The sequence below is a fragment of the Juglans microcarpa x Juglans regia genome, chromosome 3D (assembly GCF_004785595.1).
Source record: "Juglans microcarpa x Juglans regia isolate MS1-56 chromosome 3D, Jm3101_v1.0, whole genome shotgun sequence".
NCBI classification, from domain to species: domain Eukaryota; kingdom Viridiplantae; phylum Streptophyta; class Magnoliopsida; order Fagales; family Juglandaceae; genus Juglans; species Juglans microcarpa x Juglans regia.
In genome coordinates, this window is record NC_054598.1 from 30,698,223 (window position 1) to 30,720,177 (window position 21,955).

The 21,955-nt window shown below is 36.3% G+C and overlaps 1 protein-coding gene, 1 long non-coding RNA gene and 1 pseudogene across 3 annotated transcripts; 2 read left to right on the forward strand and 1 right to left on the reverse strand.

Annotated features, from left to right (window-relative positions):
• Positions 1 to 6,864: 6,864 nt before the first annotated feature.
• On the forward strand, positions 6,865 to 13,812 carry LOC121254183. 2 transcript variants are annotated; one of them, XM_041154141.1, is made up of 7 exons: positions 6,865 to 6,961; positions 7,203 to 7,949; positions 9,146 to 10,791; positions 11,891 to 12,079; positions 12,243 to 12,420; positions 12,518 to 12,709; positions 12,890 to 13,812. In XM_041154141.1, the coding sequence occupies exons 2-7, from the start codon at positions 7,250 to 7,252 to the stop codon at positions 13,633 to 13,635; spliced, it is 3,651 nt and encodes a 1,216-aa protein (XP_041010075.1). In that variant the 5' UTR covers positions 6,865 to 6,961; positions 7,203 to 7,249; the 3' UTR covers positions 13,636 to 13,812. The 2 variants fall into 2 exon arrangements, with proteins under 2 accessions (XP_041010075.1, XP_041010074.1); XM_041154140.1 differs by having other exon boundaries at positions 6,958 to 7,030.
• A 4,983-nt stretch (positions 13,813 to 18,795) lies between these two features.
• On the reverse strand, positions 18,796 to 21,728 carry LOC121256201 (annotated as a pseudogene).
• LOC121256202 lies at positions 20,325 to 20,564 on the forward strand. Its single transcript, XR_005938935.1, has 2 exons — positions 20,325 to 20,454; positions 20,528 to 20,564. It is a non-coding gene; the product is annotated as an uncharacterized LOC121256202 (long non-coding RNA).
• Positions 21,729 to 21,955: the final 227 nt, after the last annotated feature.

A 21,955-nucleotide genomic window follows, 5' to 3' on the forward strand; every position in this document is an offset into this window, starting at 1 on the left:
ACACATCTCCAAAACAAGTTAGTTTATTAATAAATTCTAGTCCCATTAAAAAATTTGGCAGTAAGCGATAATTTTCTTTACCAATGAAAATGCTTTTTTTAATTCTCCATATATGATTCGGTGGTAAGAATTAATGATGACTCATATATGTATGCTTTCGGTCGTCTGTCAACCACATAGAATCTGTACCCAGGATGCACGTCAGACATGCCAATTTTCCTTTAGTTAACTACTCGAAAAGGTTACCGTACGTTGGGAAGTCATTGATTGTCTACAATAAAGCAACATTATAAAAAATGTTTCCTTAGTGGAGGCATCATATGTAATAAACTTATTTTCTTGAAGATCATTCAATTCATCTACCAAAGGCTGCAAGTATACATTTATTTCAAGAATAATGAGAGACATCAATAAAGAATTTGTCTTTCATGTATAACTACATAGGCAAGTTATACAAAATGAAAATCACAGGTTATGTACTATAAGGTTTAGCCATATATAGAAATGGTTGAAGTCATTACTTGCTAGGCCCAGCCGGATATTGCGAGCATCCTGAGCAAACCAAGTATACCCTTTATCAAATGACTTCCAGACCACAAAATCAGTAGGATGTCTCATATTGATGCCATCATTTGCTCGTTGCTCTTTTTACCATCTCATATCAACTGCTGTCTTTCGTGACATATATAATCATTGTAACATCGACTTTAATGGAAAATAATACAAGATCTTATGAGGAATTGGGCGGTTGTTGTGTGTGGTCGACATCCACCATAAAGCCTTACATTTAGGGCACACTTCAAAATAATATGCAGTCATTAGGACAAACATGAATTTTGGTGTAACTAAAGCTCAAACTCCGTTGCAATGATTGTGACTCATTGTATAAGTGTGGCAAGATAGTATTAGGAAATGCAGATTTCAATAGCTCAAGCAACATGCCAAATGATTTTATTGAGCAACTTCTAATTTTTTTAATATGTAACCACTTCACAATGAATGAGAGTCTCAAAAATTGTGCACAACCAAAAAGTGGTTGTTGAGCATCATTTAAGAGTTTCTTATACGCATTGATTTGTGTAGGTCCTAGGATGGGAGTCCTAGCATCATGCATGGGACTACCTGAGGTGACATCAACGAACGTCCCAGCCTTAAAGTCATCTAACATCTTATCCATGTTATCAATATATTCTGCTTCATCACTAACTAGGACATCGTCCTCAATATCAGTGACATTCCATACTTCTTCCTCCCGTGAAATATCCAGTTGGTGTAGTTAGGATTAATCTCTATAATGAACAAGTGAGTTTCTACTTTGCTTATAGGTAAGCAAATATTATTACAGCATATATGGTATGGAGACCAAATATCGTGGTTTCATGGTAGTGTGAAGAACTGCTTAACCCCTTCAGCATATTCAGTTGATCTACGTCTATCATTAGAATTCATCCAACTTTTGTCTATATTCAAAAAATGAATGGATATCAATTATAAGTTCGTGTGAACCGAACAAAATAGAAGACAAATTATATGTATTTGTAGAATGAGTGGAAAAAATAAAAGAGTGCCAAGTCGTTAGAAATTCCATTAGCTTTCGATGGAATAAATCATTGCTATCTATAGGTACAATGTGTGTTGCCATCCTCAACACAAATGGGAAACCGTTTCCATTCATCAATGTAGGTAAGGTAGGATTGAACAAAATGCATGTATCTTTACTTTTCGACTAAAAACATAACATACTACCAATGCCAACTAAAATTTCTCACTAGAACCCTAGGGCAAACATAGTATGAGAAAAATGAAAACAAGTCTTGTATAAGCAGATCTTGTATAAGCATATCTATTGGCCATGTAAAAGAAAAGAAGAGTGGGGCATCAAACAAAATGAATATATCTTCCACTAATTGATGTTAGAAAAATGTAGATGCAAAACTTGAAATTGAATGTATCACGAAGTTTTTTTACATTGATCGTAACACTAGTAATCATGGGATCTATAAATTATACCTGAGCCCGATTAATTGTGAGTAAGGAGGTCTTGAAAAATAATTATACCAGGTAGTTAGGTCCGTCCATCAAGCAAAACATAAACTTTGTAGGAAAAAGATAAAGTTCCTACCATGCACTAGACATATAGTGACAACTCCCTTCTGTTGAGGGGAAATTTCTTATACGATGAAGTTTAAAAACAACAATTCCACTCACTGTAGTTTATGTTTAGAATAGCAAGACCTATGTTAGATATTGGAAATACAAGCAAAAAGTAAATAGGAAACTAAGTTAAATAGAATTATAATTGTTCATAGTATTTGTTAGTGAGGCAATGAATAATCGTTGTAGTATTGTTGCTAGAAGGAAGAACGGTGCAAATATATATACATGGATGCTAAATGGTTGTATCTGAGGGTAAGTAATATTCCCTGATAAATAAGATGAGCAGAAACTACATTATGACACTCGTTATCTTGACAATAGTGCTAAGTTCTCAAGGGCATTGTTGGCCTAGTTGCTTCAAGCACAATGAAACCTTCCTTATGGTCACCCTTGTCACTGTTAGGTCTATCGACGTCATGACTCATACCAGTTTTTTAAAAATTTTAAATAGGTTCCTATAGAATTACACTGGAAGTTAATTCCCAAACCTAAAACCAGAGAGAAATACCAATATTTATCTTAAATTTTATCATTTTGAATGATATTTATTGATATCTTTTTCAATAACGTGCCATATAAAATAATGATGATATGGTTTTACATTTCAGTTAATAACTAGTAACCAAACCTTAAGAAGCCCCCTCCTGACTTGTCAAAATGGGGCTTCAGGTCAAGAAAAGATGGGCTAAGAGTTACAAAAGTCAAAGTGATGAAAATTGTGTGATATCTGGATTCTCTTTCAAGTTCAAAATGTTCAAACTAAGAAACTAGGCCACTCATTATATATTTCAACAAGAATATCACACAAACAAGATTTGCACGGAACCCTTTATCATTTTACGCAACTACATGAGAGTATGCATTTCTCACAAAAGGACCTACCCAACTCTATATATATGGGCCCACTAACTTGTAAGGGATGGCAAAATGTGCTTCGGAGGGATATGTATATATATATATATATATATATATGTACAACTTAATACAAAACTCATTAGTGCAAAACTCAGAACCTCTAGAGATATCATCAATCTTTAAACCTGCATATATATACATAAATATATATTCTGTTTCATATGTTCTAAGGTCACGACACCAAATTTCCATTTGCATCAGCTATGCTTATGCTAATTTTGACCCTTTGGCAAACTTCCTTGTTAGTCGGTCACATTACAAGGTTCCCTTAGTAATGAGGAATTAGTAGTAGTAGGTTATTGGAGCAAGAGTCCTAAATGGACCAAGGGCCCTCCAAAAAGTAAAGGTCAAATTCCAAACTTGTACTAGCTCCTGGTAGTATTATCAACCGTTTTTTTTTTTCTCCATCTTTCAAATATTAGAGAGGAAAAACCTCTGGTTGTAAAGATACATCTAAGTCCTCTAGATCCTAGTAATTGTTCCTCAAACTGATATTTTCAAGCATGATGTATTAATGGTCATCGAGCAATTATAATAGATATGTTGTTTAAACTACAGTAGCCACAATTATTTTTCTACAGTCATCCCTCTCAGATTCAACTACCAGAAAGCATAATTTTGCCATCCAATTATTTTTTCCCATCACACTCTGGTAATTAGCCTCATCATTGTCTTTATCATTATAATCACAACAATAATCCACTAAACTTGTACTCTGAAAGATAACTGCCTTGAATATATTTAAGGCATTCTTAATCAACAATGATCTCCCAAAGTATAAACTGTCAGAGTTTTTGAAAGTGGGTGGAGGGGGGGGGGGTGGAATAGCATAAGATAAAAAAGGGGAATGGATTGAGGCTTGAGAACAAATATCAATGAATTGTAAAGTGGATATCATTCTGGAATATGGTAGGTTGTAATACAAATTTATATCTTATGGGGGAGCACCCAAATTTTAATTTGATAGAACTGCATGTCCAATTAATAAACCATAGCATAGAAACTAGTAACAACGCCCAACAAGTACAAAACAAAAGACTACAACTTTATCTTTACAAATTTTTATGCCTATCATCAGTATGTAAAAATCGAGAATTAATGGAGGATACAAATCGAAGCTAAGATTTTGCTAGTAGGATTAGTTAGGGGAAAAAAATACCTTGATAAAAAGTAAAATCTAACTCCTCGTCAAAGCAAACTACAAATCTACTTTTAGATGTTTATTGCCCAATTTGAATCTTGCTCCATTATACGAAGTAACTGAGAAAACAAATTCATTCCAATACTAACATCAATATCGAGGTCGATGTCTGAGATAAACCACAGCCAAACTTGTCCAACGCCATTAAAAATGCAAGAAAGACTTACTGTTGAAACGAAGATCTTGCCGTGATGAGAAACAATCCTATAAGGGCTTTTTTTTGGTGGGAGAAATCGAAACATTAACAAGTAGAGATAAGGTTAGATAGAGAAGGGGATGTTGGAAATCAGAAGAAAAAACACCCAAAATGTTGCTGGAAGAATAAAATTAATAACCAGGTTATTGCGGCGAATAGTTTTTATCACTGTAATAATATTATTTCTGTTGGAATTTTGTCGACGCACTAAAGGAAGAGAATTTGTAACGATAAAACCATCACAAAAGATTACAAAATTATCATAATAAGTGAAGGCATTGCTCATGAAATCTCTTTAGAATAACTAGCTACAAAATTTAGCAACGACACCGAAATCGTTGCAATTACATGATAATCGCGGTGAATGTTTTGTGTCATTGAAAAAATCGCTAGAAAATAGCAATTTTCTTATAGTGTCCAATAAATTAGCAACAAGAATAAGAAGAAGAAACAAATATATATATATATATATATATATATATATTTTTGGTACTGGAGGAATATATAAGAAGTTATGTAATTTCTTAAAGACATTCGGACACTTTGTACCTATTGATAATCATAAGATTAAGATTGAAAATTAGATTAAGATCTCTTAATTTTTTTACTTGAAATCTAAAATCAATAGGAGAGAGATAGGCATATGAAGTTGGTCATATAATATTTATCGCACATTATATGAGTTTTTGAGATAAAACTATTTAACACTCAATCAATATCGTAGAGCATATTTCATGATCAGACAGATAATTATGATGTCCCTTTCACTCAAATGATCAATAATATCTATTTAATGTAAAACATGGTATATTATACTCATTGTTTTTCTAATTAAAAGTGATTAAATTGATAACGAAAAGGTAAAAACATCCTTGTTTTACAAATAAAGTGAATACAATCCAATTCAAAGTGAAATGAAAAGGATCATATTTCCATTTCATGTTCCCATTTTTTCTTAATCTAAGACTTGAAAAAGTTTAGGCAAAAATTTCAGCATGCAAGGATCCCAACTTGATGACATATAATTGCATGTTTATATTTTCCATATTAATTAAGCCGATTTAGATCGATCAAAGACGGACTGCTAATCCATTCAGGTTGGTGTTGGTAAGCAATTCTAACTCCGAGATAGTCAATGTACAATCTATTTCAGATGAATCGATCTAGATGCAGGTTCAATCCCTGATAATTTGGAGAGAAAATCAAACTCCAAGGGTGCTGGAAAGACTAGTTATTCCTATAGAATAACCCATTCTTTTGTTTGGTTACACTTTTAGGACACATAGAATAGCTATTGTCATGAAATAACAATATTCCTATTTCCAAAATTTCCGCAAATCATTTAGGGCTCATTTGAATAGTGAGATAATATAATATGAGATGAGATGAAATGATTTTAGATAAGTTGAATAAAATATTATTATAATATTATTTTTTAATATTATTATTATTTTGAAATTTGAAAAAGTTAAATTTTTTATTATATTTTGTATGAAAATTTAAAAAGTTGTAATGATAAAATGAGATGGGTTGAGAGTGTTTTTATATCTAAACGGAGTCTTAAGATGTAGCAAATGGGCCGGATCCAAGGGCCTTTGTCCATCATTTGGACTGGGTCCAATTCTAGACTACTAGGGTTAATAAACAAAGCACCAAATGATCGAGGTCTATAGGGCCGAAAATCTGGGGGTGGGTTATTAGGCAGTCTACAGACTGGCCCATTAAATGCATGCTTTTATGGAGCCAGCATTTAAACATGCAGTACTGTTTTGGGCTTCGACCCATGCTTTATTTATTTTGGTATATCAGGTCCTCAAAATTATATTACATTGGCTTATTTCTTTGGTGAAGTAAATAACAAATCTTCAAGAAGGTTCATTTTTCAGCCAAGTTTTAATTATTTTCTAGGCTTATCAATTCATAGCGTAATTTGATTAGAAAAATAGTTTTTTTTTTAAATAAAAAAACCCTACAAACAAAGCAAAATTGTCCAAAATAAAAAGAGTTTAAAATATAATATTAAACAAAAGAGATTAAAAAATAAGAAAAATTTTATTCATCATTCTCACACATTACACACCATATTTTTTTCTCTTATTAAATGTGTGGTATATGAATAATGAGCGGAAGAATTTAATAAGTTTAAGAAGAATAAAAAAAATTTTAAAAAAATAAAATATATTATATAGTATGTACAGATGATGAGTAGTAAAATTCAAAAAATAAATAAATATATTGATAATTTTAATCAACGGCTTTTTTGTAATTGGCAAAAGAAAATATCTACTCATTATTTATTTTCTTATTATCTTTTTATAATTCTATGAAAAAGTGATAAAATTTGAGATGGTGATTAGGATTACTCTCGGCAAAATTTGGCATCAACGCAGTAAGAGCCAAGGCCCAAAAGTCACCTAATCAGTGTCTCCTTTTTCCTCGGTTGAAACAGAGACCACACTGCTGCTCTCTCTATTTCGCTCGTCTTTTTTCAGGTATTAATCTCTGTAATACTTTTGATTTTCTGTACAATTTACCAGCACAACACCGTTATTCATTAACAGGTTTCATATTATATCTCTGAGATGATAAATTATTTTACATGTTTATGCTTTTTATTATTATTGTTCTTGATCGTATTTATCCATAATCTTCTTTTTGAATTCTTTCGATATTAGATTTCATTGTTACTTGATTGTCCTTGGTTTGATATAAACTTATCTGGGTTTTGATCAGTTTGACTAAATTTCTCCGACAACCAACGAAATTAAAAGAAAAAAAATATGATGAGCTTTTGGCCGCCGGGTTATGAGTCTTACGGTCATGGAGGATCTTCAGCATCATCTTCCAATCTATCGGCTTTAGCGCCGCCTTTTATGGTTGTTCCAAAACCCATTTCAAGCCCACTTGTAGATTTGACTGAACCCTCTTATGGTGTTCCCTTGAACTCTTCTCTGCACAATTGGCTCCGTTCTCGCTATCCCAAATCTGGGCCTGGTTTATTTCCAAACCATGGTCCAGAATACGATCCAGCGCCTTCATCGGATGCATATGGATATGCTGCCTCGCAGTATATTGGGTCCCTTGATAGCCATTTGTCTCCATTGAGCCCTGTTGCGTCAGCACCGGTTGATACATACTTGTATGTTCAGCACTCCGACGGTGTGGAGGCTAGTACTGTTAAAGCCCAACAATTTTATCCCACATATGTCCCGCCCGGAATTGAAGACCATAGTCCTTTGGTCGTTCCAAATGACAATAGTTATGATTGGTTATCTTGTTCCAATGTTGCAACCTGGGGTGGGTCCTCCAACAATGATCATGCTCAATCTGGTTGGGATAATACAGTTGATTGGGCTAGCTCATGTAATGGACTCGGAGAGTGGGAGCATGATAAGCAGGTCGAGATTGATGGCGGTTTCTGTTTAAAGGGGTCGACTATGGGTGATTCTTCTTCCATTTACAAGAATGATGTGAACCAAGGTATCTCTTCCTTGACTTGTCACATGTATCCTTATTTCATTATGAGTAATGATAGATACAATCATGAGTTGTGCAAGTGCTGTCTACTATTAAGAAGTGAATTTTTTCACGTGGGTCTCATATTTACACACTTTATTCAAAAGGAGTACACAGTGTTTGCACATTCTATGATTGCAAATGTCATTTCTCTTTCATTGTTTTCAAGTAGAATGCTTGTTATTTTTGGTGCTTGTGGATTCTATATATTACCATTCTCAAGTTTATTATGGTTGAAGTTCATTGGTCAATTTGTTCTGATTCAGTGTATGTTCATATTGAGTAATGGTACACACCATACTCTCATCCCACTTTTATCCCACTATGTAAAATGTAGCACTTTTATCACTATTGGATCATCTTTTTTTTTTTTAACAAAAATCTCAGGACAATTTCCACCTCTTCATGGGATGGGAATGTGGAATATAGAATTTTCCTGTAAATCGGGATACGTTTTGGGATGTTTTTACTTGGTAATGAAGTCCTTCTACTCTCTCTAAATTGACCCTTTTTCTGGAATGCAAAATCTAATTGACTGTCATCAATAGTATTTCTATGAGATTTTTTTTCCAGAAGACCCATGGTTTTTCTTGTGGAAAGGTGTGGTTAGGGTACGTCCTGTAGTCAACTTTCTCTGGCCATCATGTTGCGTGGGATTGTGTTATACACACATTTGATTTCCCTTTTTCTTTGTATACTGAAAATTGATATTTTCGCCAATTGTGCAAGGCGCACATGCATTTCCACAATAAAGGGAAAAGGTCAGAAAGGACACAGGGATTGGAATGGTCAGTGAATTCATCTGTTGGAGTTTGAACTGAAAAGGATATCATGATAGATTGGATTGGGTGATCAAAGTATCATCTTGCTATCCTCCTTTTCCTCAGACTTTACTTCATCCTTTTTTTTTATTATTATGCCTTAGAAAAGACTTTCCTTATATTCTTGTTGAACCAGTACTAGTCTCACTCATAATCTCTGGTGTGTTTTGTGTGTAGGTATATCATTAGAATTCATATGTTGTTTATTCTTTAGGAAACTTTGCTTCGGGATTGTGAGAAAAAAGAAAGGGACAACAAAAAGATAATATAAAGAGTACCTGTGATAGAAGTGGCATCTGATTTTTCCCCTTAATTTTTATGAGTGTTTGTTATGCACAGGAAGTCATGCATCTGAGGGTTTGGACACATATGCAGAAGCTTCCCATATCATTGATATGTTGGGTTTGGAAAAGTGCGGTGGATGTGTGAGTATGGAACAGACTAATGATAAATCCTTCTCTGGGAAAAATTCCAGAATTATGCCTGCTGATTATTCAAGAACATCTTTCTTGGGATCCCCTTCACTACTTCCAGAAAACCATTATGAAACACCATCCTTAATACCAGTCACAAATATCTACAAATATCAAGTGCCATGCAATGCCTCAAATGAGAAACCTATAAGACATCATGATGCTAGTCTGAGTGGTTGTGCATCATTTGTGACATCTTCGCATTCACTTGTCATTAGACCACCGGATGTCGACACCAGCTTGTCTGCACCAAATAAAGGTCCACTAGTGGATATGGATTTTGGTACTGATGCTGCTGATCCAGATCTTTGTGGTAATAGTCCCTCCAATGTAAACAAATTTCATCCTTTGATAGGGTCTGAAAGCAAAGTTCTGTTTGATACAAGCCAACTTAGCATTCACCTAGATAAAAATTATCCTATTGGCGTGAAGTCGTTCTCATCAAAAAATGAAGAGCTGTCAAAGAAGAAAGAAATTCCTGAGGATGCCTTGGACCAAGTTTTTAAACCAAAATGTGGACTTCAAGTTTCTCATACAAGTTCGGATGGCTTCAATTTCGCACGTGATTTTGTTGAAGCTATCAATCCTGTTGAAAATTCTTCTGAGAGCTTAGATCATTATAACCCTGCTGTGGACTCACCATGCTGGAAAGGAGTTTCAGTTACTTGTTTTTCTCCATTTGAAGCTTCTAAAACTGACAGTTGTCAATATTTTAAGATATTAGAATCACATAATAGTTCAGATTTTCAGGTGCCTCAGGTTTTTACTCTCAACATTGATGATGCTGTAAAAGTCTCCTCTCAAAATCCAAATGAGAAAACAGTGTCTGTGGAGAAAGGTTTAAGACCTCCTCCGAAGAGGCCTTCAGATGCTAACTCGTTGTCTAGAGAACCCAGATCAGATGATTTTGTAAATACTGGACCATTTTATTCAAAACCAAGTTATGGCTATGCGGTCCAGTATTCTGGTAACAATTGTGAGCCAGGGGAGAACCATGCCTTGCTCAACATGTCCACAGTTGATTCAGACTTAATACCCTCCCTCACCACGCATCAAAATTTTGAAGCAACCATAATGATTCCAGAAAAGAAGCACTCGTCAGATACTTGTGATACTTGTGTTGCAGATTCTGGATCGAGTATTGGTGATCCTGCAAGAAATGGTTTATCTGATGTGCCATTCCATAACACTGGATATGGCCTGTCTTCGGCATCTTTGGTGGAAGATGCTTGTTCTAAGCTCACCAAACTGCATGAGGCAGATTCAACCCCAAATATAGATGTCCAGATGCTGGTTAGCACAATGCGTAACCTCTCTGACTTGCTTCTATTTCACTCTTTAAATGATACGCTTAAACTGACGCAAGGAGATCGCAAGGCCATTAAAGATGTCATCTTTAATCTTCATCGATGCATATTAAAGGATGGTGAAAAAGTGATTCCAACACAAGAATCACCCTTTCTCCAGCAAGGCACGGCCCAACATCTAGAAGAGTTAGCTAAGCGTCGAAAGGTATGTTGTTTTGCTTTGTTTTTAACTCATTATAAACTTGGCTCAACCCCTAGGGGTTGGCTCAAGTGGGAAAGGCCTTGGGCTTGGGGGTATGCTCCCCCTAGGTCTAAGGTTCAAATCCCCTTGGGTGCAAACAATCTCTAGGAGCCATCGGACTGAGGAATTTTTTCCTTGATTTACTTGAGGTGCACTTACGGGAAACTCCTTACTGAGGGCCTGTGCACCCTCGTGATTAGTCAGGACGCTGTTCCTGGACACCCGGTGCCAATAAAAAAATAAAAAATAAAAACTTGGCTCTCTACTGGGTAAGAAATAAGTTACCTTATAGATAAAAAGGGTAATTGCAAATCCATTGGATTGCACTTTTTTCGGTAATAAAAGATAAGCACATAAATGGCGCAAAAATGTGAAGAATGGCAAGCTTTTGTATAGGCCATTAGAAAAATAGAGATGGCCTTCTTTCGTATGAGAGCAATATCTTACGGCCCAAAGAGCATTTGTGCAGGATTTTTAAAGATTCTCCAAAACCCAGATATGTAAGCCACCTGCATCTTTCTTAGGAGAGCAAGTTTTTCAACACCTCATGGGTACAAACAATCATTTGGGGCCACACCTCCTGGTATAAAGCTAGCAATTTAACCAGTTTTGTGTAGGGAAACTTCTAAGGGTGCGGTGCACAGGACTAGGGTTTACTCTGCAGGGGTTGGTCCGAAAGGCCATTGCCTTGGAGAGGTTCTCCTACATAAAATAAAAAAATAAAAAAAAATAAAAAAACTAGCTACATAATGATAATTTCTTGAAACAAGATGAATGCCTATGATGTGTAGCAGCTGACTGGAAGGCAATAGTTCTGACTGTTCAGTATAATGTTTATTCAGCAATCTAAGCTCTATTTATTTTTATTTAGATTGTGATTGTATATCAACATTTCCTTATTCACCCTGCAAGCTTACTTTTAGATTCTGAGTTATCCAGTCTACAACCTTCCATTCTATGATGCATTGATTGTTGTTTGTGGTTCCAGTGTTTAAAAAAACATAAATTAGTGCCATTGTTTTTTTAATATTACATTAAGTTGGATGGATAATGTCTACTTCAGGAAGTGAACGTGGACAGGCCTGGATTGACAAAGGATGCACCTATTATTGCTCAGGACCAGCTTGATCCTAAGTGTCTACATGATGAAAAGCATCATATCATTGGGTCAGGTAATAAAATGGAGATGATATCGGATTTTGTTTCTGTGAAGGGTGATGCCAGCAGACTGGAAAAAGATAATATGACGCTGGTACGTTTTCTGTTTGTTTTTGTTTCTATGCAGGCACTTTTCTGTTTGTTCTTGTTTATAACCATAATAAATGTTAATACATTCTCCCCCTGAAGAATGGCAAAGGAAGGGACACAAAAGAAAATAGAACTTTAGTTCCTTCACTGTGGATCATGATTTGCAGGCTATTATGAAGGTTCTCAATGAGAATTTTGATTATGAGGAAGAAATGGAGCCAAAATGCTCCTTGTTTAAAAATTTATGGCTTGAGGCTGAAGCTGAAGTATGTTCCATCAACTATAAAGCTCGTTACAATCGTATGAAGATCGAGATGGAGAAATCTGAGTTGAACAAGGCAAAAGGTTAGAGTTTTTAACTACCCAAAAAAAGTTTTTTGACTTTTTTCTTTGACCAATCATTCCTTCGTTATAGCTTAAACCTAATATTCTTGTGCTTCAGATGCTTCAGAAAATACTATGGATGTGGAGAAAAGGCGAAAATCCAAGGCTTCCTGTGATTTAAACACGCTCAACAAATTGGTACCTGAGGCTAACATTGGCCCTTCCCCTGATATTTCCATCCAGGATACCCCTTCTATGCAGCATGTTCGGGCCAGATATGATATTCTAAAGCATCAGATTAATTACTCAAATTTCACTACTGCTTTAGAGGAAGCATCAAGCTCAAATGTGTATCCTGATCTGATCAAGGTTGACAAGTTGGTACCTGAAACAACAGAAACAAAGTGTCCGAACCAGGATATTTCCATTCAGAATTCACCTATCCTCGGCACAACCTGCCATGTGAATGATGTTATGATTAATTACTCAAATTCCACTACTGCTTTAGAGGAAGCATCAAGCTCAAATGTGTATCCTGATCTGAACAAGGTTGACAAGTTGGTACCTGAAACAACAGAAGCAAAGTGCCTGAACCAGGATATTTCCATTCAGAATTCACCTATCCTTGGCACAACCTGCCATGTGAATGATGTTATGGCCAGATTGCATATTCTGAAATGCCAAGTTGACCGTGTGAATTCTATAAAAGCTACAGATGTAGAGGAACCATTAACCGAGAGTGTTTCTCCTGATTGGAATGAAATTGACAATTCGGAACCTGAAGCAACTGAAGCGAAGGGGACTCTAAACATGGATATTCCCACCCAGAATCCTCCCATTGTAACAAGAAGCTGCCATGCAGATGATATTGAGGATTCTGTCATGGCCAGATTCCTTATGCTTAAATGCCGGGATGAAAACTTAAGTTTCATGGATGTGGAAAAGCAGGAACCGGAAGAGGTTATTCATCTTGGATTGGCATGTGAGAAAAACCATAGGCCAATTACTACAGACAGATCAGGGGATGGAATTGTGGATGTAAAACTGGGACCTGTCTTGCAGAATCCCACTGCCAACGGTACCCAAGACAAGTTGACTGTGAAGGATTGTCATCTACCTGGGAATGATCCAATGATCCAATTTTTCCAGTTCAACAAGCCTGGAGACTCACTTATTGAAGGCTGGTATGACGGCACTTCATCAGATTGGGAGCATGTAATGAAGGAGGAGCTTTAGGGTAGACCTGAATGTTCGTTCCGTAGATGGCTCCATATAGTCTGGAAGACACTTTTATGCAGTTTCTGTATAAAAATAATGGATATTTCTCTTAAAATTGTATATACGACTGCTCTGTGAACTTGTAAAAAGCTTTCTAAACTTATCTGGATTTTCAGAACATGTTTTTGCTTTTAATTTGCACAGTTTTCTGTTTCAGTACCTGAATTTATCTTTTGGTGTTTTGCTCCCTTTGAAGTGTATTAGGAACTTATTTCTTGAGGGAATGTTTTGCCCTCAGCTACGGCAGTCAAAGCTTAAACTATGTAGGTGGAACGTATAAAGGACTTTATTTTTAAGGAAAAAATTTATTTGGAAGCCTATTTATTAATAGTGAAAGTGTTTCATCTTATCTCATCATTATAACTTTTTCAAATTTTCAAAACAATAATAATATTAAAAAATAATATTCTAACAATAATTTTTTTAACTTTCATCTCAACTCACTATCTAAACTGCACCTAAATACTTTATTGGTGTGAAAACCCATCATATTAGCTTGCATAAAAAACAAAAAGTATTTGATTTTCTTTTTTTAATAAATGAATGAGTGATAAAAGAAATGGTATGTTTACTCACTGATTTTCAAATAGCATAAATATCTTTAAAAAAAGAATATAATTTTCAACTTTCAACTTCAAATACATGCTTGATCATGCAGATCAATTCAACACCTAATTAAACAATAATCGCTAAACTCCTCTTTAAAAGAAAAACTGCTATAATTACATTGTAAAACTTGTCTAAATCGCCACTATGACCATCACCCCTACCATGGAAAAACATGATGTTTTCCCTTCGTTTGTTTGTGTTTGCCATTATTACCTCTTAAATACCTTCTCAAATAATGTCTTTTTATTCTCTTTTTAACCCCTACTTTTTTCCATTAGAATTTTGTACGCAATAACAATATAAAAAAGCAAACGAATATTTAAAAAAAAAAAAAAAAAGTCTTGGGAGAAGCTATTGTTTGCTGCATCCAAATTACACACATTACATGTCGAAACAGGAGCAGCCATTAAGAGCTGAGCTAAGATGAGAGAGAGAGAGCTGCTGATGAGAGAGAGAGAGAGAGTTTCTATTGAGAGAGAGAGACCGAGATGAGAGACAGAGTCGATGAGAGAGAGAGACCGAGATGAGAGAGAGTTGATGAGGGATGAGAGAGATCTGATGAGAGAGAGAGGAAGAGAGAGAGGGGAAGGTCTGGTGCGTTTTGAACCAAAAAAAAAAAAAACGAAAAGACTAGAAACAGCCACGTAGTGTGTGCAATGTGTGCACAACTATAGTGACTACTATGTAGCAATACTCTTAAAAAAAATGTCTGTCTTATTTATTTAAATTTCTGAGTATAATTTTTGAAAGTAACTTGTGCACTAAGTCAAATACTCTTAATATCCCGGTAAAATTAAGTACAGGGATAAGATTTTCGATAAATTCTATCATGAGAATCGTTTTTTCTCATTCTTTGAGTCTTCTATTTAAAAAAGGTATTTTTTTTACTATTTATAGTAATATTATGACTAGAAATCATGGACTGCATAAAGGATTATAGTTGATTTTTTATTTTCCAACTGACCATTATTGAGAACTATCACCTTCTTATATGAGAAACTACTTGTTATTTTACACTTAAATCATTTAATATCTGTTAATGGCACATTTATAAATAATAATAATAATAAAGAAAAAAGGATGACTATTCTTTTTTTATACATGGGGAGGAAGGATCTTGGCAAAAGGATGACTATTGAAATAATAATGTGTAATAGTTTTCGTAATTTATATTATATAGTTATTATTGAGTGTTTTTGACAAAAGAAGAGTTTTCTTTCCTTCTTCCTTGTGTGTTTTCAAGCAGGATGTAGGCATCTTCTCTTCTTTTCTATGGCTTTTGCTAAGTCACAAACCCTTCACAGAACTCTCTGCAATTTGAAGTCGAAGATGTAAAATATGAATGTCCGAAAAGAAAGATATAGAATGTATCAAAGATGTGCAGTGATATCACCTCGTCTGACACGTGAGTACGGTAATCATTCTCATTTCTCATCAATGCCAATGGCGATGGTATTTCCAGTGGACGAATACGTAGAAATCACAAGGTATACTGCACGTGTATATTGGGTATTATTCTAAGGCCAGAATGCTTCAGGTCACTCTTGCATTTGTTGGATAAATTCGCTCATAAAATTAGAATATTACACTTCCATTGTGCTGACGACTTTACCATGATATCATCACATGAAATTTTAATTTTATTTAATTACACCTTTTTTTTTTCAATGTGATAGAATATTATAAGCATTAGAATAAGAAATGTCGAACTAGTTAAAAATACACAAGGTCCCCTTCTCTTCTCTCTAAAAATCCCCTGGAACAAGGTCGAATCAATTAACTCTAAAAATAAATGCTTCATATCTACAAAGAAATTAACAAAAGTAAACTCATAAACTAACGTGGTTTGATGTGATATGTCAAATTGTAAAATTAAATTATAAAATTACTTTTATTGATAATTGACTCAAAATCTAGAAAAATACCTCGCTATAAAACAAGCATCCACCGACAGCAAGGGAGTCAGTCTTACATCTTTCCAGTTATAGCGCTACAAAATCAACTCAAAACAGATGATCCTATATGGATCTTTGAAGTTAAGAAACATGAACTAATTTACGTGTTAACTCCGAGCATGCATATCAAACATTGCTAAACCATTTAAATTCAGGATAACATTGCATCTTAATGAAGTAAAGAAGAAGCACAGAATGTGCTCGATAGAATGTCAAGGAGAAGGTGACTTTTCTGAAATATATCTTAAGTAATGTTATTCTACCTCAATGCAATGATACTCGTATAGATGAGCTATTTATAGCAAAACAGTACATACGTAAATCATAACAACCAAATACAAGATTAAATCTCCACTGTACACTTCATCATCTTTCTGTTATGCAAAGAGTTCCAGAATATTCCAATGGTAAGTGTTTGTTATTTCTGTCCAGATGGTGCTTGGTGTGTTGGCATGGTGCGGTTACAGCCTTGCTGTAATTCTGAGGAATTTGTTGCTTCAATAGTCCCCCTCGATTCAAGTGGCACAGGGAAGATAGTCAAGGATGAGCGAAGCAAGTTGAATCGATTCGGAGATAGTGGCTTGGTGAGAATGTCAGCCACTTGATCCTTGCTTGAAGCAAATGCAACACGGAGTGTCTTGCCTGCAACTCTTTCTCTTACAAAGTGGAAGTCAAGCTCAACATGTTTAGTTCTTGAATGTAACACAGGATTGACTGACAAATAAGTAGCACCTAAGTTATCACACCACAAGGTTGGTGGGTCAGATAAAGAAATGGATAATTCTTTTAACAGGGACTGAATCCAAAGGATTTCACAAGTGGTGTTAGCCACTGCCTTGTACTCAGCCTCTGTTGAAGAGCGGGCAATGGTGGGCTGCTTCTTAGATCCCCAGGAAATTAAGTGTGAACCAAAGTATACACAAAATCCACCCGTGGATTTGCGATCATCGGGACACCCTGCCCAGTCAGCATCCGAGAAGGCAGTAAGTTTGAAGAAGGAGGAGGATGAAAGATAGAGGCCAAAATTTTGTGTAAGGCGAAGGTAGCGTAAAATACGCTTGACGGCTTGCCAATGGGAGACACGAGGGCAATGCATAAATTGGCACACTTTGTTCACTGCAAATGACAGGTCAGGTCGAGTAAAAGAAAGATACTGGAGACTGCCAACTACACTCCTATAAAGCTGAGGATTTTCAAAGGAAGGTCCATCAAGTGCTGAAAGTTTAACATTGGCACACATAGGAGTAGACACGGGCTTAGAGTTGTGCATGTTGGTCTTTTGTAACAAAGTGGAAATGTAGCAGCTTTGAGACATGAATAAACCAGAGGATACACGAGAGATTTCCACACCCAGAAAGTAATGTAAATTACCAAGGTCTTTGACAGGGAACTCACTACGAAGAGATTTAATAAAGTCATGAATTAAGGAAACAGCAGATGCAGTCACTATAATATCATCAACATAAATTAAAATATAAATGGAATCAGAACCATGGGAGAGTATAAACAAGGACGAATCTGAAACTGAAGCATGAAAGCCTAACGAAAGCAATTTAGAACTCAGTTTAGAGAACCAAGCCCGTGGGGCTTGTTTCAAACCATAAATGGATTTGCGTAGCTTACATACATGGTGCGGGAAGTCAGGATTTATGAACCCAGCAGGTTGATGCATGTAGACATCCTCCTCCAAGTCACCGTGTAAGAAAGCATTCTGTATATCAAGCTGATGGAGAGGCCAGTTTCGGGTGACAGCAATGGACAGAAGAAGCCTTATTGTGACAGGTTTAACAACTGGGCTAAAGGTCTCTGAGTAATCAAGACCAGGCTGCTGATGAAACCCCTTAGCAACAAGACGAGCTTTCCGTCGCTCGATGGTGCCATCAGCCTTCCGTTTAGTCTTGAGAACCCACTTAGACCCGAGAATATTGATGTGAGGAGAGGGCGGGACCAACTCCCATGTTCTGGTCTGAAGAAGGGCGTGAAATTCAAGGGCCATTGCATCCCGCCATTCAGAATATTTGGCAGCTTCGGTGTAACAAGTGGGTTCTTCTGGAATGGAAGGAGACGCGGAAATAGTGAGAGAGGCAGATTTGGATTTCGGCCAGGGAATGGTACCGTCGGAACGAACCAGAGGACGATGTGTGTTGGTCTTGGATCGTGTGACGATGCCGAGCGGAGGCAAAAGAGAAGGGGCGAAGGGTACAGATGATGCCGTGGGTTGCTGATAGGTGGGGGTTTGAAGTAGAGAAAGGTAAGCTGTCCGCTGGAGAAGAAGGAGGTAAGCTGTCCGCTGAAGATGAACTTGGGGAATTAGAGAAAGGTGCAGATGCCGTGGGTTGTGGAGAGGTGAGGTTAGAGGATGATATCTCAGAAGGGGAAGAAACAGGGGAGGTGTCCGCTGGAGAAGAAGAGTGGATGGACCGGGTAGAAGGGAAGGTTGGGTGGGCTGGGTTATGTGGAATAGTGATAGGCGTGGGCCGAATGAATGAATACATCTGCACTCACTGCTTTTTGGATGCAATCCAAAACTCGAACAACAAAATACTACAGAGTATAAATTCAAAAGCCGTGTATTCACATGAACTTAATTCTCAGATATAACGGAACCACTCTTTGATTTCATGCCACATATTGTCAGAAATTCTAGGCGATTCTAGCAAACAATTCTTAGAAGGAACTACGAGAGAAAGACTTGCATTGCCAGCCAGAATATCTTGTAAAGAAATTCATACAGCGACTAGTTGGGATCAAGGCTTAGATGAGCAGTAAGGAAACCTTATGACTCAAGAGTATATCGACTCAGCAGGACAACGCATCCTTACTGTGACCCAAAACTGTCTCAAGTCCAACAAAAAACAGATGTGAGCCGAATTGATTGCAAAAACTGAATGATGACATAAATACCATGACTTGTCATCTGAAAGCACCACTGCAGAATAGACTAGGGAGATGTCTAAGTAGTAAGCTCCATAATAGCACTCACAATGTCCCCATTATGAGTCTTGAGAGCCTTGACGGCCTTGCTCCTTGACACGCTCGCCTGAGTCATGACTAAATCAATGTCCCGAGCCTCCACCCCAGTTTCATCAACCTCCTCTTCTTCCTCATCCGCCGGCATTTCAGCAGCAACAGAAATGTCTGGTTTTGCCATAATGGATCCCATGTCTGGCATTCTGAACTGCTGAGCAGCCTGTGTCTGCAGCTGAGAGCTCAAATCCTCTATCTTTGCCTCCCCAAATATGACATACGTCTCAGAATGTGGGCTTTTGAAAACATCGGGCTTTGAGATAAAAAATAGTATCTGCACAACAAAAAAACGTGAAGTGAGTTTCCATCACTACGTATACACTTGATTACACCAGGAGAGAACCAGATAAAAGCTAACATTTTTTGTTCTCTTGATGGTAACCCTGCTAACACCAGTAACAGGTTTCATACCCAGCTTCAACATTGCCTTGCGACTCTTCTTTTCACTTCAGCTCTGCTTGGAACCCTCATTTGCACCTGCACCTCATTCTCCAATCAAAAGCTAGAAGGGTAACATAGAAAATATTTACTTAACTCAATGTCCAAGTGATACCCCACCGTAAATTGCACTTTGCACCCACAAACTAGCACCTTTTGTAACTTGCACCTAAGTGTTCCTCCAAATTGGGTTGGTTTCCTCAAACTCGTTTAAAAAATTGAAATGCATCGCTTGAGCATGTGGCAAGCATAAGTTTTATTAATGAAGGGAGACATCAGTTTTTTTAAGATAAACTTTTACAAAAGCATGTGCTACTCACATGTTTAATGGACACTCATCATATTTATAGATAGGTTGGAGGAAGTTTCCCCTAACCCAGTTAGGAGGAAAACTCTGTTCCACCTGATACTATGAAAACTTGCAATATGCATCCTAAGATATCAATAGGCTCCAACAAACACCCCCTTTAAGATCTGAGTGTTGAGATAAAAGAAAAATATGCCACATGTCATGATGTTAATAGTCAGATCTTATTGGAGGGTTCACATTGAAACCTGTTGCTAGTATAGGATGCACATTGCAAATCAGCATTAGTCCGAGGCTGCAAAATATAATTAGCCCAATAACAGATAACCTAACTAATAATAGTTGAATAATGAAACCAAACACAACCAAGTAATGATCTTTAAGAAAGCAGCCACACAGTCTCTGTAGTTTGTGTTATCTATGGTACCTAGACAAATTTAGGTTGAACAAGAACAAAAAATGAAATAAACACCAAGAAATAGCAGCAGATGCGCAAAGACAGACAACAACATAGCACAAAAAATACATGTTTTTATATCAGTTATAGCACAAAAATAAAATAAAATTAAAGAATAAATGAGAGTTCTACAATGGACAAAGGTGTTGAACAAACCAGAAAACCAATAAAAAAGAATTAAAACTTGCAAACAATTAAAGTCTCTCCTATTATCTCGAAATTCGGATTTCCTCCAATAAGTTTTTGACAAGAAATAATAAAACACACTCATTTCATGTTCAAGGTGATCAGCACAAAGCATTCTTACATACACCATATCCCTTACGTGGTATTACCTCACACGAAGAATTCTTACTTCTGCTTTCGGAAAAGCAAATAACAAATTCATTCATCTTTTAAGTCTCCTATATTCAATATATATCAATCAAATCCTTTCCCTCTATAATTTCTTAACTAACCAAGCAAACAAACCATTTACACAACATGACAAAAACATATCCCAAAACCTTCAATACAACACTCAAAAAATGTTCCAAACCCCACTTCAGACTAACTTTCAAACCACGCCATTAAAACAAACCCCAGGTTTCAAAATTAAGCAGAAAATGCGATAAACATAATTATACAAAAGACTCGCATCCGACAAATAAATAACAACCACACAAATCATCCCTAGTAGCAACACTCGCAGGAAATCCATGATAGAACAGAGAGTGTAAAAGAGGAAATAATATTAAAAAGACAACCTTGATCCCCATCCTCCTTCTCATCATCCTCCTCGTCGTCTTCCTCGCCGTCGTCGTCGTCGTCCTTCTAATCCTCCTTCACATCCTCGACAACAACCTCATCTTTCTGCCGAAACACACACAAATAGAAAGATTAAATTAAAAAACACAGAAACCCAAAGGAAAGAATTTTTTTTTTCCTAAGATTGAAAAGGAAAGAAATTTAAACACGTGTAGAAGTATTAATTGAGGGACCTGCGGTTCAGACTTCTTCTTGGGTTCGTCGGTGGTGGGGACCAGGGCTCGGTCTCGGGCTCTGCAGCCTCAACTAGAGGTCCAGGTGACATGGCTTCTTCTGCTGCTGATTCTGGAGGTTTGGTTTTGTTTCTGTCTGTGCTGTGGAAGATGAGAGAGTGGGAACTGGGGACTCGAACAGTGGCGATAAACCGGCGAATGAGCTGCTTTTTGCGGGGAACTGTGTATAAGAGATAACGGTTTTTTCTCAAGAATCTGGGCCAAGTCTGAGCTCTCTGTTCAAATGTGAGAAGTCCATGATTACCGCTTCACGACCAAGTTTGGAGTAATTTTATTTTGAGATTTAAAAAAATTTAAATTATTTATTTTATTTTATAAAAAAATTACAATAATTAAATAAAATGAGATTAAATAATTAAAAAGAATTATGAAAACAAATAAAGTCTAAATGACCCAAGAAAAAGTGAAGCAACAGAAAAATAAATTTATTTGTTTTATTTTATTT

Bases quoted from the DNA above. Each gene is read 5' to 3' on its own strand.
- LOC121254183 (XM_041154141.1), top strand. From the start codon at position 7,250: ATGATGAGCTTTTGGCCGCCGGGTTATGAGTCTTACGGTCATGGAGGA. The intron at 10,792-11,890 runs GTATGTTGTTTT...TGTCTACTTCAG, and splicing joins AGTTAGCTAAGCGTCGAAAG to GAAGTGAACGTGGACAGGCC. The intron at 12,421-12,517 runs GTTAGAGTTTTT...CTTGTGCTTCAG, and splicing joins TGAGTTGAACAAGGCAAAAG to ATGCTTCAGAAAATACTATG.